Source organism: Colossoma macropomum, unplaced genomic scaffold, assembly GCF_904425465.1.
Source record: "Colossoma macropomum unplaced genomic scaffold, Colossoma_macropomum, whole genome shotgun sequence".
Lineage (NCBI taxonomy): Eukaryota > Metazoa > Chordata > Actinopteri > Characiformes > Serrasalmidae > Colossoma > Colossoma macropomum.
In genome coordinates this window covers 41,953,866-41,972,868 of record NW_023494784.1, presented here as the reverse complement: position 1 = coordinate 41,972,868, position 19,003 = coordinate 41,953,866, and the positions used below count along the sequence as shown (strand labels likewise).

Below are 19,003 nucleotides of genomic sequence, written 5' to 3'. Positions count from 1 at the left end.
TAAGTAATCTCAAGTAGACTTGCTTATGTGGTTTCTCTTTAACTGAAAGCTTCCATTGCTTGTTAGCTGCATTAGCCTCATAGCAGCCACATGTTGGCTGACTGAGCCATGTGCAGTCAGGGAAGATTATGTAAATTTGACAGAAGCATCATTTTAAAACCCATGTGTTTTGAATTTGCATGCATGCTCTCTATGGTAGGTTCTTTTGTACAGGGACCCTGTTCATCCACTTCTAAGAGCTTTCAACATGCATGTAAGACCAAGGCTATTGTTCGCATAAACATGAACATGCTCATTATTCTTCTTCCAAGCCTTTACCTGCTGACAGACTCTTATCTTTGAGTGTAATCTTGGAGAGGTTTAACCAAAAGGCTCAGTGAGCAGAGTCAACACTGCGAGTAAACACATGAGCGTGTAGTACATGTCTTACATAGAACCCCTCTGGCTTTGAGCTTGCTACTCACTGATAACAGCATCTGCTTTTGGGTCCATTCTGATTGTCCATGGCCCAATATACCATTTACAAACAACTGCTGTAGCCCAGCAATTGTACAGTATATGCTCTGTGTGTATATATATATATATATATATATAACAAGATATAATATATGGACAAGAGGGCCTGGCTCACAATCTCCGTTCTAGTTCGTCCCAAAGGTGTTTGATGGGGTTGAGGTCAGGGCTCTGTGGGGGCCAGTCAAGTTCTTCCACACCAAGTCAAGTCGAGTCAAAGTTTATTTATATTGCGCTTTTCATGACAGACGTTGTCACAAAGCAGCTTTACAGAACAATCTGGGTCCAAGTCCCCATGAGCGTCTCCAGTGGCGACAGTGGAAAGGAAACACTCCCTAGGAGCAAGAGGAAGAAACCTTGAGAGGAACCAAGACTCAAAAGTGGAACCCATCCTACTCTGGTCGACACCACATAGCAAACAGCATTAGTATAAAAATATTAAAATACAGAAACGGGGAAAAACAGGGACAAATACCTCACCCAGTCAGGCCTTTATGGACCTTGCTTTGTGCACTGGGGCTCAGTCATGCTGGAACAGAAAAGGTTCTTCCCCAAACTGTTCCCACAAAGTTGGAAGCAAACAATTGTTAAAAATTCCTTCTTAAGCTGAAGCATTAAGATTTCCCTTCACTGGAACTGAGGGTTCTAGACCAATCTTTGAAAAACAGCCCCATATCATCATCCCTCCTCCACCAAACTCTACAGCTGGCACAGTGCAGTCAGGCAGGTAACGTTCTCCTGGCATTCGCCAAACCCAGACTCGTCCATCAGACTGACAGATAGAGAAGTGTGATTTGTTACTCCACAGAATATGTTTCCACTGCTCCAGAGTCCAGTGGCAGCGCTTTACACCACTCCATCTGACGCTTGGCATTGTGTATTTTGATCTTGGGCTTGTGTTCAGCTGCTCAGCCATGGAAACCCATTTCCTGAAGCTCCTAACACACAGTTCCTTTGCTGATGTTGCTTCCAGAGGCAATTTGAAATTAGCTTCAGCACTCGGCAGCCCCACTCTGTGAGTTTGCGTGGTCTACTGCTTTGTAGTTTAGGTGTTGTTGCTCCTAGACGCTTCCATTTGACAGTAATAGCACTTACAGTGGACAGGGGCAGATCTAGCAGCACAGACATTTCACATACTGACTTGTGGCAGAGATGGCATCTTATGACAGTGGCATGTTGAAAGTCACTGCGCTCATGAGTACGACCCTCTACTGCCTGTGTTTGTCTATTGAGACTGCAAGGCTATGAGCTTAATTTTCTCCATTTGGCAACGGGTGTGGCTGAAACACCTGAACTCAGTTATTAGGAGGGGTGCCAATACTTTTGTTCATATAGCGTGTGTGTTTAATTAATAGTGTTTATCAACAAACTCATTCAATCACATGACAAAAAAAAAAAAATATATGATAAATGAAATAAAATTGATTTTAACTCCCAAAAGAGAAACAGACACTTCCCAATTTGACTGGCACGACAAGGAGAGCTGTACAGTTTTCCTTTCACATAGCATGCTTGCCTTAAATAGGCTGGTCCTGCCTAATCAGCAGAGCAGCACTTCTCCAGGGATTAAATTAGGATTTCATCATATCTCACAGTAGATAAAGGGGTAGTCCCTGGCATCCCCCCAGTGCAATACATATCTCCTTTTCTTTAGCCCAGATTAAGCAGAATGCTGACACTGTTGTAGCTTTATCCAAAAATATTTTAAGCTGTTTGTCCTCCTTGGACACCATTTTTCCTGCTTGGCCCTTAAAGTATTTTTTTTCCAAGTACATCGTAACGTCAGTGGAGGGCTAAGTAACCTCAGAGCATTTTTTGCTCACTAATGAGCCAAATGAATGCGTACAAACTCTCTCTTCTCAATGAAGTACAACACAGAACTTTACACTCCCCTCATAACTCCCCTGTGTGCCTGTGTGTTTGTTTTTGTGCATTTTCAGGACAAAATTTCACACACACACACACACACACCGATCAGGCATAACATTATGACCACCTCCTTGTTTCTACGCTCATTGTCCATTTTATCAGCTCCACTTACTATATAGGTGCACTTTGTAGTTCTACAGTTACAGACTGTAGTCCATTTGTTTCTCTGCATACTTTGTTAGCCCCCTTTTACCCTGTTCTTCAGTGGTCAGGACCCCCATGGACCCTCACAGAGCAGGTACTATTTGGGTGGTGGATCATTCTCAGCACTGCAGTAACACTGATGTGGTGGTGGTGCGTTAGTGTGTGTTGTGCTGGTCTGAGTGGATCAGACACAGCAGTGCTGCTGGAGGTTTTAAACACCTCAGTGCCACTGCTGGACTGAGAATAGTCCACCAACCAAAAATATCCAGCCAACAGCGTCCTGTGGGCAGCGTCCTGTGACCACTGATGAAGGACTAGAGGATGACCAACACAAACTGTGCAGCAGCAGATGAGCTATCGTCTCTGACTTTACATCTACAAGGTGGACTGACAAGGTAGGAGTGTCTAATAGAGTGGACAGTGAGTGGACACAGTGTTTAAAAACTCCAGCAGCACTGCTGTGTCTGATCCACTCAGACCAGCGCAACACACACTAACACACCACCACCACGTCAGTGTTACTGCAGTGCTGAGAATGATCCACCACCCAAATAGTACCTGCTCTGTGAGGGTCCATGGGGGTCCTGACCACTGAAGAACAGGGTAAAAGGGGGCCAACAAAGTATGCAGAGAAACAGATGGACTACAGTCTGTAACTGTAGAACTACAAACTGCACCTATATAGTAAGTGGAGCTGATAAAATGGACAATGAGCGTAGAAACAAGGAGGTGGTCATAATGTTATGCCTGATTGGTGTGTGTGTGAGTGTGTGAGTGTGTATGTTCTTCCACATATATAATTCATCTGAGACATGTTACATATAAACATCCACATATAAACATTTTATTACACATAGGCACTTACATAGACGTAATACATTTGGGGCATATTACACATAGGTATTTACATACACCAATCAGCCATAACATTAACACCACCACATCAGTGTTACTATAGTGCTGAGAATGATCCACCACCCATATAATACCTGCTCTGTGGGGCTTCTGACCTTTGAAGAACAAGGTAACAAAGTGTGCAACAGATGGACTACAGTCCGTAAAGTGTTCCTATATGGTCAATGAAGCTGATAAAATGGACAGTGAGTGTAGAAACGAGGTGGTTTTAGTGTCATGGCTGATCGGTGTATATATAATACATAGGGTACATTTTATTATTTTATTATTACATTTGAACACTAACTTGTGAAATATATATGGGACGTTACATGTAGGCACCTACATGTACATGTAATACATATGGGACAAATATGCAAGTACCTATATGTAAAAATATTATTTTATATAGGCATGTGCGTGTATGTAGTACAGTTGGGACATATTACATATTTTTGGTTTATGTTAACGTATACTAAAGTTTAGACTGTTTTTCCTTCTCCTGTAATGTTACTTTTTCAGAGATACAAGGTTTGGTTCTGACAGCAGCAATATGTCAATTAATACTGGACACCATGTCCTGACATTGCATAAAAACAAGCATGGATGTGTGTGTGTGTGTGTGTGTGTGTGTGTGTGTGTGTGTGTGTGTGTGTGTTGCAGAACCTCAGATAACTCCTCCAGTCTCGTAGGTCATGATAAACCATCATTTCTGACATGCCTTAAGTCTAACGTACAGTAACGGCGCGACTTCCAGCCTCGTACTGCCCACTCTGCTGTCTGTCTCTCAGGACTGTTAAGCTTCTCCTAAACATAAAAGGGGAAGTTCATCCCCAGCTAAACAAACACTCACACCGTGCCTCCGTGCCTCAGTTTAGGCTGAGATTAGTGCAGTAATGATGGCTGGGTCTAATGAGTGCTGGGGCAGAGCTGTGAATAGGGCCAACTGGAGCCCTGCCATGCTCCACTCCCTTCAGCTACTGGCTTACCGAGGCCAGAAGAGCCCACAGAGCACAGAGTCAAATATTTGTCAGAATAATTGGTATGTTGTAAGGATGTGCACGGGTGCTTGAGTACTTAACGTTTTGAGCTGCCAGTATCCAAATACTGAAGCTGCTGTTTGGGTATTCATTACATTTCATCACGGGAAGGAGGAGAAAATATACACACCAACAATTACATTTTGGTTTTAACTGGACCGTAAACTATGACAGTTTTGGTCAAATTTGTAAGTAACTATATTATATATGCTTTGGTTTCTGCAAAACACAAGCCTCAATGTGAGCTTGTTGCCAAGGAAGCGTTGTTAAGGATGTGATTCGGGAGGCAGAGATAGCGTGGCTGGCTCCAGAATGGCTTTTTAAATAACACTTACTACTCTAGCTGATGTTAGCTAGATTTCGAAACAATGGATTTATATTTCACTGACAAATTAATGTGCTAACACATCGTTCACTGAGGAGAAAAAGGCAAGGAGTCACCATCCAGTGATGTTCCAGTTAGAGCTAGCACTCATTAGGTCATCATTAGGTCATCTGAGGAGGCAGACTTACTCATTCAGTACAAAAACCTGCAGATTTTCTTTGGCTATTTTAAAATAATAAAATAGTTTCGTATTGATTTCTCTATGTGCTGCTAATTTGTTGTGCTAGTGATTATTTTCAGCCTTGTAACACCAGTGCTGTCCTTCGCTGCTAACCAAATATCCATTCATTAACTCTTATGGATACTCAAAATGTTAAAATTTGTGAATTAGTCAGAATGTGCTTTGCACCAATATTGCTATTAATAAAATCTTGTTCACATTAGTGAATAAGTGCTTGGTGTCAGGGATGGTTCTCAAGTGTGATGCAGCTGTCTAAGCGTTGGCACTATAATCAGAAGATGGTGAATTCCCCCCCCCCACACACACACACACTAAGCACAGTTCTAGCCAATGTGGAGTCTGTTAGCTAACATAACAGCTTGGTAGAATTATGTGATGGGGAAGACCTTGCTAGTGGAAATGGAGATGGAAAAACTGGGGAGGAAAAACTGGGTAAACCCACAAAAACCTGGCCATGACCATGACATTGCTAATACTGTACATATACATACATCATCTAAACCGCTTATCCTTCTGGGTCGCGGTTTAGGATACACCCTGGACAGGTCGTCAGTCTATCACAGGGCAGACAGACAGACACACACATTCACACACACACACACACACACACACACACACACACACACACACACACACACACCTAGGGGCAATTTACCATGTCCAGTCAGCCTGACTGCATGTTTTTGGACTGTGGGAGGAAACCGGAGTACCCGGAGGAAACCCACGCAGACACGGGGAGAACATGCAGACTCCACACAGAAACGACCCTGGTCGCCCGACTGGGAATCGAACCCAGGCCATTCTCGCTGCGCTACCCACTGCGCCACCGTGCCGCCACTGTACACTATATATGTAAATATTTTACATTATGTAGCAGAAATGGCAATTCTAAATGATAGGTTAATGTAAAATTGGGAGTCTTGCTCATTGGCTCTAGTTAGTATAGCTCAGGATGTGTACTTTTATTGATATAGCAGTGGCGTTCCTGCCTGGACGGGGAACTGAACCCTCCCCCCTGTATATGGGCCAGTGCTGTGAGGTGTGTGGCCACTGTGTTACTAACCATTTCAAACAGCTTGGCTAATCAGCCATCCAAGGTAGACAAAGCTGATCTCATTCGCCAGCTTCTTATTTGAGTTTCCCATTCTGTCTTCAAAACATTCTGGAGCGTGTAACCGCTGCACCATTTAAGGTGGAATGGAAAATGTGAATACGAAGCTAACTTCAACTTCTTCCAAGGCAGCCTAATCATACCAGCTTTTTTATTTTAAATTTTTTATTTACATTTGTTTTTCATTGTGCTATATAGAACTACAGAAACCATTCCTGGTATTTTATACCATGAAATCTAACTGTGGTTCACCCCATATGTGACATCCTTAACTCTTAGTGTGAAGGCTTTTTTCTGTGTAACACACTAAGAGTACAGCGCTGCAGACCGATGAAATGTTCTAGAACAAACTTCTTTGGTCAATCTAATTTCAATAAACATGTGTTGGTTGTTGGCAAGTTGACTTAACTCTAAAGTATTTTGGGAGCTCGCTGCTTGTTGCCATACTCTTGGCCTGCATGTTCAAAACCCGCCGAATATTCCTGCATCAGCACACGCGCTCCGTCACACGTATAACCACACGCATTCGCTCGCATTCGTTTTCGGCACATGCATCCTCCGCCGCTCCAGCTCCCTCTCTCCCCCATTTAGGCTAAATTACTCCCTCGCTGCATGCGTTTCGCCAGCTCGTCCCCTCTCTCATCCCACCCATGTCATTAGGAGGCCTTTCGCGCGCTGCCAGTCGAGCCCCTCTCCATTTCCCCCCCCAACATCTGCACCGCTGCCTACTAATGACAGAGCTCAGCTGCAGAGTGGAAGCGAGTGAGCTATTAACGGAGAGAGGGCCGGAGAGATGCGCTGAGAGGAGCCTCACCGACTCCCAGCGGCCGCATGCTTAATCGATCCAATTACCCAGCCTCTCGTGCTGAAGCAGAAAACACCAGCAGGCCCCAGTACAGTTGCTAAAGTGAGTAGCTCCATGACAAGGGTGCTGCATGGAGACAGCTCTGGGTTAATGGTTCCTGTTGCTGTACAAAGCAGCTTCCTACAGCTGCGAGACTGTAATGGATTCTCTGTGCTGTTGAGCGCAGTTGCAATGAAGAATTTGAATTGAATTTACAAATCTAAATTCCAGGTAGTGCAAATAAAAACAGAAAGCAGTTACTAGCAAATGGCCTGTATTTGAACTAAAACAGTACAAAGACAAGATATTTAATGTTTTACCTTATCGACCAAAAAAGTTGTGAAGTAAAAATGTAGTGAAATGTTAACAAACCAAAAAAAACAGCAGTCATGCTTGGGTATAAAGGAGCATCCAGAAAAGGCCTCATCCTAAACAAGAATGGGTTGAGGCTCGCCTCAGCAGATAATTCAGCAGTTTAACAACACAGTTGTCCACCACAAGTGACTACAAGGATTTTAGATATTTCACCCCCTATAGTGCAAAATATAATCAAAAGATTCAGAGAATCCACAGAAATCTATGAATATTAAAAGGCCAGGCCAAAAACCACAACTCAATGTCTAATTGTGTTAATCACCTTTGATCTCTTAGACAGCTCTGCATTAAAAATAGCACACTTTTGTGAGGGACATAATCACATGGGCTTAGAAATACTTTGTCAATAAACACTGTTCTTTGCTACACCTACAAATTAAAGTTAAGACTGCACTACTTGCGGTAGAAGCCAAATGTCAACAAAAAACGCTGCCAACTTCTCTGGGCCTGAACTGATCTGAAATGGACTGATGTGCACTGGAAACATGTATTGTGGTCTGACAAGTCAACTTTTCATATTGTTTATGGAAATAATGAACCAAAGAAGTGAAGGACCATCGACTTTGTTACAAGGATAAAGTTCACAAGCTAGAGTCTGTCATGGTATGGGGTGAGTGGCACATCTGTAAAAGCACCATTAAGGCCAAAAGACATTTTGGAGCAACATGTGATGCCTTAACGTTCAGAGATGTCCATGCTTATTTCAGTTCCAACAGCCTGGCTCCATAATCAGGGAGTGTGAGTGTGACTGTCCTGCCTGTCCCCAATCGCATTGTGAAGCACAGAATACAACAACAAAAGCCCTGTATGGTCTCACATCTGAAGACTTGTATAACTAAAGAATGGCAAAAAATCCACTTTCAAACGGGATCAGTTTGTGTCTTCAGTCCCCAAACATTTTGTGCTTTTAGAAGGAAAGGTGATGTAACCCAGGGGTAAACATGCTCCTGTCCCATCTTATTTGGAACGTATTGCAGACATCAAATATGAAATGAGTATATAATATGTACAGTATTAGTGTGTTGTAATAGTGCTGAGTTGCGGTAGTTAGTGTTGAAGTAATTGTGTTGTAATAGTGATATTGTGTTATAATTAGAGTTGCATCAATACTGGCACTTAAATGCAGTATCTGTATCATGGACAGTCGGCGGTGTGGGGCGGCAGACAGCAGTAAAAAGGCAGAATCTGTACCGGCAGTTTTTGGCGTTAAGAACACGCTATCAGAGCCATTTACCCGAATAGCTGAGCTGCTACTTTCAGTAATCACTCATCTGACGCTGTGTGGTCACTTACAGTCTGAGTTGAACTTATTGAAAGAAGGGAAGGAACCGCCGGACTCTCTGCGTGATGATATCTCTTAGTCTTGATTTAGCCTTTAACATAGCAGCCCGCTAGCCGGGCCTATGCGTCCACTAGCCCCACCTGCGGTGCGCCTCCGTCAGTATCACTCAGCAGTGGGGTCTCGCGGCCCATCGCTTCAACCAAGCCGGAAAAGCCACTGAAAGTCGCTGATACTGACAGCGTGAGTGACGGTGATATCGACTGAACTGAAGCTCAGAGATGCAGCAAGAGTGAACAAGACGCACGTCTGAAACAAACAACTTGAGAAATTTGGATGCGAAGCAACATTCAGCTCCGTTTTTGAGCCAGAGAAGCTGCTGTGTGCTGATGTGTAAACACCACACTAATTATATGTTTAAGCAATAGAACACGAGAGGGAGTGTAGTATTGCGAAATAACATCACAGCTGTGATTTGGTCGTGATGTCTTGGTTGGTGATGTTACTGGCGATAACACACGACCTTGAGTGTTCTATTGCTTTTATACAACAGCCATAAATAAAGTGAGAAATTAATAAACTGGGCCGTGAACGCGGCGTTTAATATGTTTTAATGTTCGCAGTTCCTTCGGCCAAATTATAGTTCCTTAACAAGCAGCTTGTTGATGCGTCAGAGTAACGAGCTCCGCCCACTCGCTGCACAGTCTGCTGTAAGCCTCGCCTTTTGAAGTGCGGACTGAGCCATAAAACTGCCACAATATCAAGTTCAGCTCAGTTTTGTCAGTTTTTACCAGATCAGTATTGATGTTTTGTTCCAGCCAGTCTGTAAAGCATCTTACAGCCCATTTAGTTTGGCGAATGGTGTTGGGTTCATTTCTGGCTGATTCCAGGTTGTTTAGCTGTTCTTCTGTCACAGCTGCCGACTGAAAAGCTGCTCAGTGGTGATGATGGTTTGGGAATTTAGTGTCGTCTCATCTTCAGAGTCTGACCAAATCGGCTGTCGGTCAAACGTGATCTTAAAAGTATCCATTTTCTGTTTGCGGCAAAGTAAGAAGTAAAAACGTTCAAATGGCTTGAGCGTCTCCTACAGCTGTCAAAGTCGTTGCTAAGCAGCAAAGATTTTACCAAAATAAAATATTTAAAAAATGTAATTGTATAAATGTCAAGACTTATACGTGAGATAGGTTAGACAGAGTTAGTATCGGTATCGGTGCTCAGTATCGACCAGTACTAAAGGATCAGGTATCGGTATCAGAAGGAGAAAAGTGGTATCGGTGAATCCCTAGTTATAGCAGTGTTATTGTACTGTAATAGTTTCATTATGTTGAGTTACTGTGCTGTAATAGTGTTGTTGTGTTGGTAAACAGTGTTATTGTGTTGCAGTGATGTCATTCTGCTAGTAAATGTTCTTTCAGTGTGTGTTTGATACGTGTCCCTCCATCTAGCTGCTGCGTCTGCTGCTATTTTGAAAGGAAGTCTCTCAACAACATGCGTTTGGGCCACTAATGTACACCTGATTTTAAGAGAGGAAGAAAATTCCATGCGACTGGCTGCTGCTTAGCTAAGCTTTACTATATCGAGTCGCACTTATAATACTGCCACACTTTTTTGCACAGTCCTCCTTCAAATGCATACGCACAAGTAAGAGAAATGGCATATTTAGGCTTATGCACTTGAAGCATAAATGCAGAATGCATCCAATTTGCACCTAAAACTGCTGCAAAAGGCTCAGTACGTCTGTGTCTTAGTGCTCTCAGTGTCTTCATTATTGAATCCGTCTCTCTTTCTTTCACAGACTGTCCATCTGCTTTCTCCGTCTCCAGCCTCACTCGTCCTGCTGTTCGATCCCCTTCAGCGCTACCTTACCTATGTGCTCTTCATTTCCCACTCTCTCCATGTCCCGTCTCTCCCCCATTCTCTCCCTCTCTCCCATCTTTCATCCCATCTCTTTTTCCGGATGCCTCCGTGGACTCTTGAGTTGTAATGTGAGCAGGCGTAGGCGAATGATGGAGAGAGAGTGAGAGAGAGGGAGACAGAGAGAGAGAGCAAGCGAGGGGAGCAGAGTAGGCTCAAGGGAGGAGAGGGGTGAAGAGGGCCATAATAGCCAGCCAGATGGAGAGAGAGAGAGAGAGAGAGAGAGAGAGTGAGAGAGAAAGAGAGAAGGCGAGAGCTGCCCCACTTCACCCGTAATAAGGGAGAGTGCTTTTAAATGCCTATTCCACAGGCTTTTTCCAATTCAATTGAATTAACCCCTATTTCCCAGTAATTTGGACTCATGTTGTCATGGAAACGGAGTCAGAGCGATGGGATGCAGTCTGTCCCGGGACGGGAGAGAGTAGATTTGTTTGTGCGGCTTCTTAATCTTCAATTATCTGCAATATGGTCTATGACAGTGCAGTACAGTGATTCAGTACAGTGTTTCAACGTGATGTATTTGTGATGCAACTCTACTGTAATGATTTCGTTTATTTTTGTTTTATTTATTGATTTGTTTTTGTTTTACAGGATTTTCCCAAGGGAATACCTCCTACAGCACATTCACCTGTACTCGCTGGCTGACCTTCAGCAGGTGAGAGCTTCTCGCATGCTGACACTCTGTGTTACCATCGAACCTTGTCTCAACGGTGCTGTTGGTTGGTATAGTGTAGTTGGTAACACCTCTGCCTTCTACGCTGTAGACTGGGGTTCAATCCCTGGCCTGGGTAAGAACCCCACACTACACCAATAAGAGTCCTTGGGCAAGACTCCCAACACTACCTTCGTAATACCTGTGTAAAATGTCGCTCTGGATAAGAGAGTCTGCCCAATGCCGTAAATGTAAATGCTGTTCCTTGTGCATTTATACAAATACAAGGGTCGTTTCACCACCCTTTGTTTCCCGTCAAAAAAAAGCCATTAAGTACAAGTTATTAATTTTTCAGGAGATGTTTCTGAGGAGATTAGACATAAAATAATCCATTTGCATAAGGAAGGGGAAGGTGAAAGAAACAATGCGTGGAAAAACTAGAGTAAAATGGGACTCGTAACGACTTTGCAAGACCTGGTAGACCATCAGATAATATGTACTTAAAGCTTTCATCTTTGAGAGAGAGGAGAAAATCAAGCTGCTCCAGATCTGAAAACAACCACAGGTGTTTCTATCCATCCTTCCACTGTGAGAGGACGAATCAAGTAGCTCTTACTGTGAAAAGGAAATAGGCAAATCAAACAAAGAAGATACCGGTGTTCTCAGAGCGATGGGCTGTCCACCTACCAGGATCCAAACCTCAACATCACTGAATGTGTTGGGGATTATTTTGGTTGTGAGAAGCAGAAAATGTTAAACCAACTTCTAAGACTGAACTTTGGATGTGTGGAAATATATTCCTGCAGATAAGAAAAGAATGGAAGCTGTAATAAAGGCAAGGAATGAGCACATTAAATACTGAAAAATGAGTTTTATATATATATATATATTTATTTGTTGATACTTCTGGGTAATTTTCTGTTAAATATGTTTCCTGCTTTTTTTCCCGATTATAGAAAAGGAATATTTTGTACCTAATGGCCGTTTTGACTGGAAATGAAATAAACAAAGGGTAGTTTTTGAATTTTGCGCAGTACTTCATGCGTGTATTTTATAGATTTACGCTCTTGGCACTCTGCGTCCGGGCAGGTAGCGTTCTCCTGGCGTCCGCCAAGCCTCCACTCGTCCACGGCACTGCCAGACAGGTGAGGTCGGGCTTGTGTGTGCGGATGACCGACGAACAGCGCTTTTCTCTGCCGTTGCCTGCAGAGGCAGATTGGAGTTCGCTAGTGAGAGTCGCAACCGAAGACAGACGACCGTCGCCAGCGCTATGTGACCTTTGAGCCTCTCTTTCCATGGCTCAGGGTCGTCCAAGACGTTTCCGCTTCACAGTAAAAGCACAAAGAATTTGCCGAGGCACGTTGAGCAGGGCAGATATCTGACAAACACCATTGTTAAAAGGGTGGCACCATGTAACGCTGCCAGAGTGACCGTCACTGGGCTCATCGGTACGACCCACGCTTCTGCGAACGTTTGGCAGTGGAGAATACATGGCCAGGTCATTTACTAGGTTTTTGATGCAGTTTTGTGTACTACATAGAGTGTGAAGCGCTGATGATATTCTAAAGCCCATTTCAAACCAGACGCGGTAACCATGCCGCATGACACGCCACACAGTGCCGCATGCAGTACGCTCCTATAATTAATGTAATGCGGTAGCACACGCGTGAAGCGCAAGAAGACGCTTTGGGTCTATTTCTGACGTGCGCTGCGTGCGGCATACCAGAGGTTTCTGTGCAGGAACGGTAAAGAAATGCAATGTCTATGCTATAATGTACAGGTTAGTGTTGTCCTCTTCATATAGAGCTACATCACCTGGTGAGAAAACCAGCAACGGTTGAGGCAGCTGGTCAAAGTTTTATTGTTGACCTCGTTATGTCATCTACATATAGTGTATATGAGTAATAAACGGACAATACAGATGTTTATATTACGTGAAAATGCAACACAAACAGCAACCGCTCTTGCTTTGCAACGCATGTAAAACAAGCGTCGCGGCGTGGTTACGGATTCACGCGTGCTACGCCGCGTTTGGTGTGAAATGGCTTCAGCAAGTGCCTTCTCCATATTTCTGCACACTAATGGACTTAACTTGTGCTTGTACTCTTTTGATGAATTAAAAAATCCGCCACGTTTGTGCACTAAAGCAAAACCACAAACAGCAAGTAGGTCAGATCTTTAAAGTTGACGGACTGCCTTTCCAAACTTTTGTCACATGGCCAAGAACCACCTACTTTGATGAGAAGTGGCTATATGACTGATCTACAGAATGACCAGCCTCAAACTATTGCATAACACATAGGGGTGAGCAATTGTCAAAACAGTGCTATAACAAAGAGACCCGCATGAAACAAAGCAGTAAACAACGTCTCGCGGCCACCAAGAAATGCTGGGTCAGCTTCAAAACAAGCTATTTTCAACCCGGGCGACTATATAGGTTTGTTTTTGTCATGGTTTTGCAGAACAGGCACCTGCTTGCTGCTTGTGACTAGAAGGCATTTAGCTTGATAAAAGTATTTTTTATGTGGGCTGTTTTTTTTTTTCATCATTGATGTAGCAACATGTCCACATTATTTTCCAAGTAATCAGTTACTTGTACTCAAACACAAAGTTTGAAAAAAGCTCATCATCCCATTTTCCTCCCTCTTAACTGTTTTCTTTGCCTGTGTTTGTACCCTCTCTCTCCCTCCTAGCGGGAGGGTAGAGTCCCTTTGCCTGTTCCCTCCTGCCCAGCTAACTAATTAGTAGCATTCAGAAGCAACAGGCAGGAAAAACAAAGTGTGACAGGCCTTCATTTTTCCCCAGCGTCCCACTCCCTGACACCACCTCCCTCGCTCTTTTTTTCCCCCTTTCTGCATCTCTTCCCCTCTCTCTGTCTCCGTCTAACTATCTGTCTGTCTCCCTTTATTCCTCTCCCATTCATGTCCAGGCCTTACATCTGACTGACTGAAGAAATCTGACCAACTTTGAATGGTATTCAAAAAAGCCAAACTCAGATTTGAGTTTACAGGGTTCTTCTGTTAATGTTTTCCTCTGAGAAACTGACATTGGCTTTGCAAACTCTCATACAATGGGCCTTTCCCTAAAAAGAAAAAAAATCTGAACAATGTTTCACTAGTTCGCAGTGCTCCATTCACATTTCGCATGCTGCTGTGTATTTTTTTCCCCCCATTCTTGTCGTTCACTGCCAGGCCTTTTCTTTATCTCCTCGCTGACTTCCTCAGCCTCAAGGAAGTCTGCGCATTTCTCATTCCCGTCACATCGCTCTCTCTTTCAGGGTCTTAATTGGCTTACCTTATTAAGGAGCCATTTTCTTTTAGCGGGTCTGCTTAATGCCAGGTCCTTTATGGCCCTGGAATGCTCTCCCTCCATGTCGAGGTCACTGAATGCTGAACTATCTCCAAGTAGACTCCAACAACTCTATAGACCCAAAGCACATGCTCTTGCCTATTCACTTACAACAAACAGCTACCAGTTTAGGGCTGTCTTTATTTGGGGGGGAAAAAAATCATCAAGCCCATTGGCCATATTTGTTTGCCTAAGACTTGCCCAGGAACTGGCCTTGTTTGGCCACTGGCTTTTGTTGGGCTTTACAACTAGAAGAGACTGAAGAGTGCCCAAAGATGGCCCGCATGAAGAGTGCCATATAAATGCTAATTGTTTTGTGCGCATTGTACCAGTTGCAACTGCGTTAGCCTTTGCCAAAGACCTATAAACAACTGGAGGAGGGGGACAAAGGGGCATTCAGCAGACTTGGGGCATCACGCACAGACGTGCGGAGTTGCAGATTCTCACACAGACTCCCCGGTGCGCTTGCTGGCGAGCTGGCGAGCTGTCAACCCTCACGACCACTCGGGATACCACAAGCTTTCCTTCCTTGCAGATCTGCGTTGGGTCTCCTGTTCATTTGTGCACTATTAACGAGCACAAACATCATCACAGTGATCCTGTGTTGGACGTTAGGTGTTAAAACATCCCATCTCTGCACCGTCAGCTCCAGGCGGTGGGCCGAGTTGTGAGGTCTTGTGGCGTCATAGGAAAAGGCTCATTACCGATAGAGCCCCGCTTCCCTTCCCTTCCTCTCTGACATATTGTGACACATGACTTGCATGGTCGAATGTGATCAAATGTTCCGTATACGTGCAGTCGTCCATCCGTGCTTTCATTTCATTACATTCCTTTGTCCAGATACGTGTACCCTCAAACTTGTCTTGCGTACCCACATGCACACACTCTCCCGCTCTCCCTCCCTTGCCCACACACTTCCTTACACGCTGGCTCACTGGTGGTAATCCTGTTTTGCCAGGGCTTGGCGGGGAGGGTGTTATCCAAACAGAGCTCACCCTCTTTTTATCTGTCTAATCCGGGCCCTTTCTCTGCCGGTTAATGGAGCAGGCGAGGACATTAGGGCCCGGGATGAGGAGGGGATAAAGCAGCGCGCGTTAAACAGCGGTTTTTAGGGGATTAGGCAGCGGACAACAAAGCGCATGCGGGACAGAGCCGAGAGGTGGGGGGTCGCGAGGCTCAAGCAGCGGCCGGCACCTATGCCATTAGTCTGTAAATTGCAGTCAACTTCTATTGTATCTTAAAAGCTGATTTCAGCAGCATTTGACCACTTTTGAAAGTACAAACTACGTAGAAACCATTTAAACCTTTAAACCCTCTAAACTCCCTAAAAATCTCAAGAGCTACAAGTTTCAAGTGAGTTACAAGACTGAGGAATGAATATCTGGACTCACAGACAGGTTCTTAGACCAACCCTGTTTGGTGTGGACCAATCAAACGTTTTCCTTTAGTGACCTGTTTGAACACTCTACCCATACTCGGTTGCATACCCAACAATTGATCGCTAAACCAGTTGATCGGTAGAACTCAAGTAAGGTTCATTTGTATTACTCTGAGATTGATACAGCTAGATATTAAACACAGGATTAGTTACAGAGATTAAATACATGTTTTTTCATGAGGCTTATTATTGGTCATATACTCTTCAGGCCCATGTTCTCTGCCTTAGCTTGGTGTCAGTAAGTTACAGTGAGCGTATTAACAGCTCCCCTGTTCCTCACCACCAGGGCAGGCTCAGGCTCACCACTCCTCTGCCCCAGCTAAATTATTAAGACGCTTAATTACTTCTTCTGTCAGAGTTGATCAGGGGCCATATATATCATTGTTACCGAGGCGACGGCGAGCGCACTAGCTCCCGCCACTTTGATTGCTGGGCTGCAGCGGCCCCCTGACACCCAGCAGTGTAATTCTCTGCTTAGGTTCCGGCAGCAGAGATCCTTGTGGGCGGAAAGAGAGGTACCGCCTCTGGGCTTTTCCCAGGATGGATACTATGTGTAAAATGAAAGTTGCCTGGTGAATGAATCATTATGGGCTCCCCTGTTGGATGGAGCTTTCCAACATTCTGTATTTAGATGTCTGCTGTGTGGCTTTGGGGATACTAGTAATTTTTAAAAAATCTTTTGGCTACCAAGATGCAACAGATTTGGATTTGAACATGGATAGGCAACACCAAAACTGGAGTGTAGGGAGGTAATGACCACATTTTGAAGGAATTTAGTTTCTTAAGATTGACAGATGTAATATTTGGGTTGGTTTTGCTTATATTAACATTTAACATTGCTAAAATAGTGTTTGAGCAGCAGTCGACTTTTTTGCACCATCGGTTCCAGAACGAACCAAGTGACCTGTACAGTATTTGGATAGTCCCTCTGCATAGGCACAAGGCACTAACCCAAGTGAATGAGTTTGTTAAGTAACCAGCTGCTGAAGCGCATGCTGGGCTGTTCCTCTTAGTTCCTGTCTCAGACTCACGACTGCAATGCTCAAACTCCCCCTCGCCCACACAAGCCCTTTTCAACCTTCCTCACTTCACTCGTGTATGTGTGTGCGCATGTGCTTCGTGGGAGACTGTGGTGGTCCCTCCTTTTATTCTTTCTCCTTCCTCTCCCCATCCACCCAGGCCCTCTCTCTCTCTCTCTTTCTCTCCCCACTCTCTCTCCAGCCATTCTTCGGCCAGCTCCTTGTGGAAGCGCTGAAGAATGCTGTCAGGCCCTTTAATTGGTGCGCCACAGCGCTGCCAGGTGTAGCCACTTGTCTCTTCCCCCTCGGTGAATATGCACTGGAGGTCCGGGCCCCTTCCCCTGGCCCATTCAGCGGCCCACAATGCGCCTTCTTCAAACCTCTGCTTTCAAAGCCCAATGCCGATTTTTAACTACTGCGGCCGGTAAATGGCATTCACATATTATTTTTTGCAAACGGTCTTCCAAAAGGAATTACCCCGCTCTCCCACCCACCCTCGAGCCCTGTCCAGCCCCCTCCCCCACCCCTCCAACCCCACAAGCATTCATTAGTTTTGATCTGGATTCCTGATGTGAACTGTGGCTCTTTTACCTTGGTTCCCATTGGGCCCTGGTTTGAAAAATCTCAAATACTGGGTTTGCTGGAAACTATACCACACATGGCCAGTTTATGTACATGTGTCTTACAAGAAATTGGCATTCAATTACGTCACGTTGATATAGTGTCACAATTGCAGGACTTTCTCACAGTGTGGAGCAAAGAAACTGATTCTGTCTCAATAGCAATTTGGTGATTCTTGGCTGATGCAGAGTACCAGTCCGATACCAGTGCTAAGGTACCACAATGGACACTTATTAAGTGACCTTACGGACAGTGTTTCTCCAAAATTTGCCATCTTCCATTGGGGTTTTAGACTTCTTATTGGCTTGTTCATGATTCTTCTCATGTGTAATTGTCATTTCTAATTAACTGGCTCTTCTTATCATGTGTACAAAATAAAAAAGCTTCATTTTGGTTATCTGAGTTTTGATTAAGAGGTAAAGCTTGATTTGGTCAAGAATCCATTGTTTTTTTTGTTTTTTTTTCGTCCAAGATACTCTCAAAATTCTTCACCAACAATAAATTTCAAAAGCGTCTCGTTTTTCCCTGTCCCGCCTTTTTATTGTCTAGCTAGACCACGGCCTGGAAAATTCAGATCTTTGTTTGTAGAAACACATCTTAGCATTTGAAGATCTGTTCTGATGAGTGTTCAATATATCAGTTCATTGTATCACCATGCTTTCTCACTCAATCTCTTTTTTTTCCCTGTCCTTCTCTCCTCCATACAGGTGATCGATGGCAAGCTAGCTCCCTTCCTCTCCAAAGTGATTAAGTTCGCCAGTTCTCATGTGTACAGCTGCAGTCTGTGCCGAGAGAAGGGTTTCATCTGTGAGCTCTGCCATAACGGCCAGATCCTCTACCCTTTCCAAGAGAATGCCACCAAGAGGTCAGCTCCTCTGTTACTCACCATCAGCACATTTTAAAACCAACATGCCGGATATTTAATTGATATTCACGCACCATCCACTTTATTGGAAACACCAATTTTGTACTTCCACTCAGGGGCCGTTTTATGTGGTCCGCCTACCTCGTAGGTCCACTATATAGGGTCACAATCACAGTCTGTAGCCCATCTGAACAATTTGTCAGCCACCCTCAGCCCCTTTCAGCATTATTCGGGACATTATTGATGAGACAGTATTTGGATGGTGGACCATTCTCATCACTAATATGAGTGTACCAGGTTCAGCAGTGTTGCTGAGGTTCATACATGTCAGGGTCACTGCTAGGTTAAGAGTGGTCCACCACCAGCTTAGAGTGGCTCTGTGTTCAGAAACCAACCATTCATGAAGGGCTAGAGGATAGCTAAACTGAATCGTGCATCAGCAGATTGGCTG

At 44.2% G+C, this 19,003-nt stretch overlaps 1 protein-coding gene across 2 annotated transcripts in view; it reads left to right on the top strand.

Annotated features, from left to right (window-relative positions):
• plekhm3 (pleckstrin homology domain containing, family M, member 3) overlaps positions 1-19,003 on the top strand; it is a 74,728-nt gene that overhangs the window by 46,161 nt on the left and 9,564 nt on the right. For both annotated transcript variants that reach the window (XM_036571736.1, XM_036571743.1), the window contains exons 7-8: positions 11,201-11,264; positions 18,395-18,552. In XM_036571736.1, coding sequence (XP_036427629.1) covers positions 11,201-11,264; positions 18,395-18,552 — 222 coding nt within the window. The remainder of the gene's footprint in view (positions 1-11,200; positions 11,265-18,394; positions 18,553-19,003) is intronic.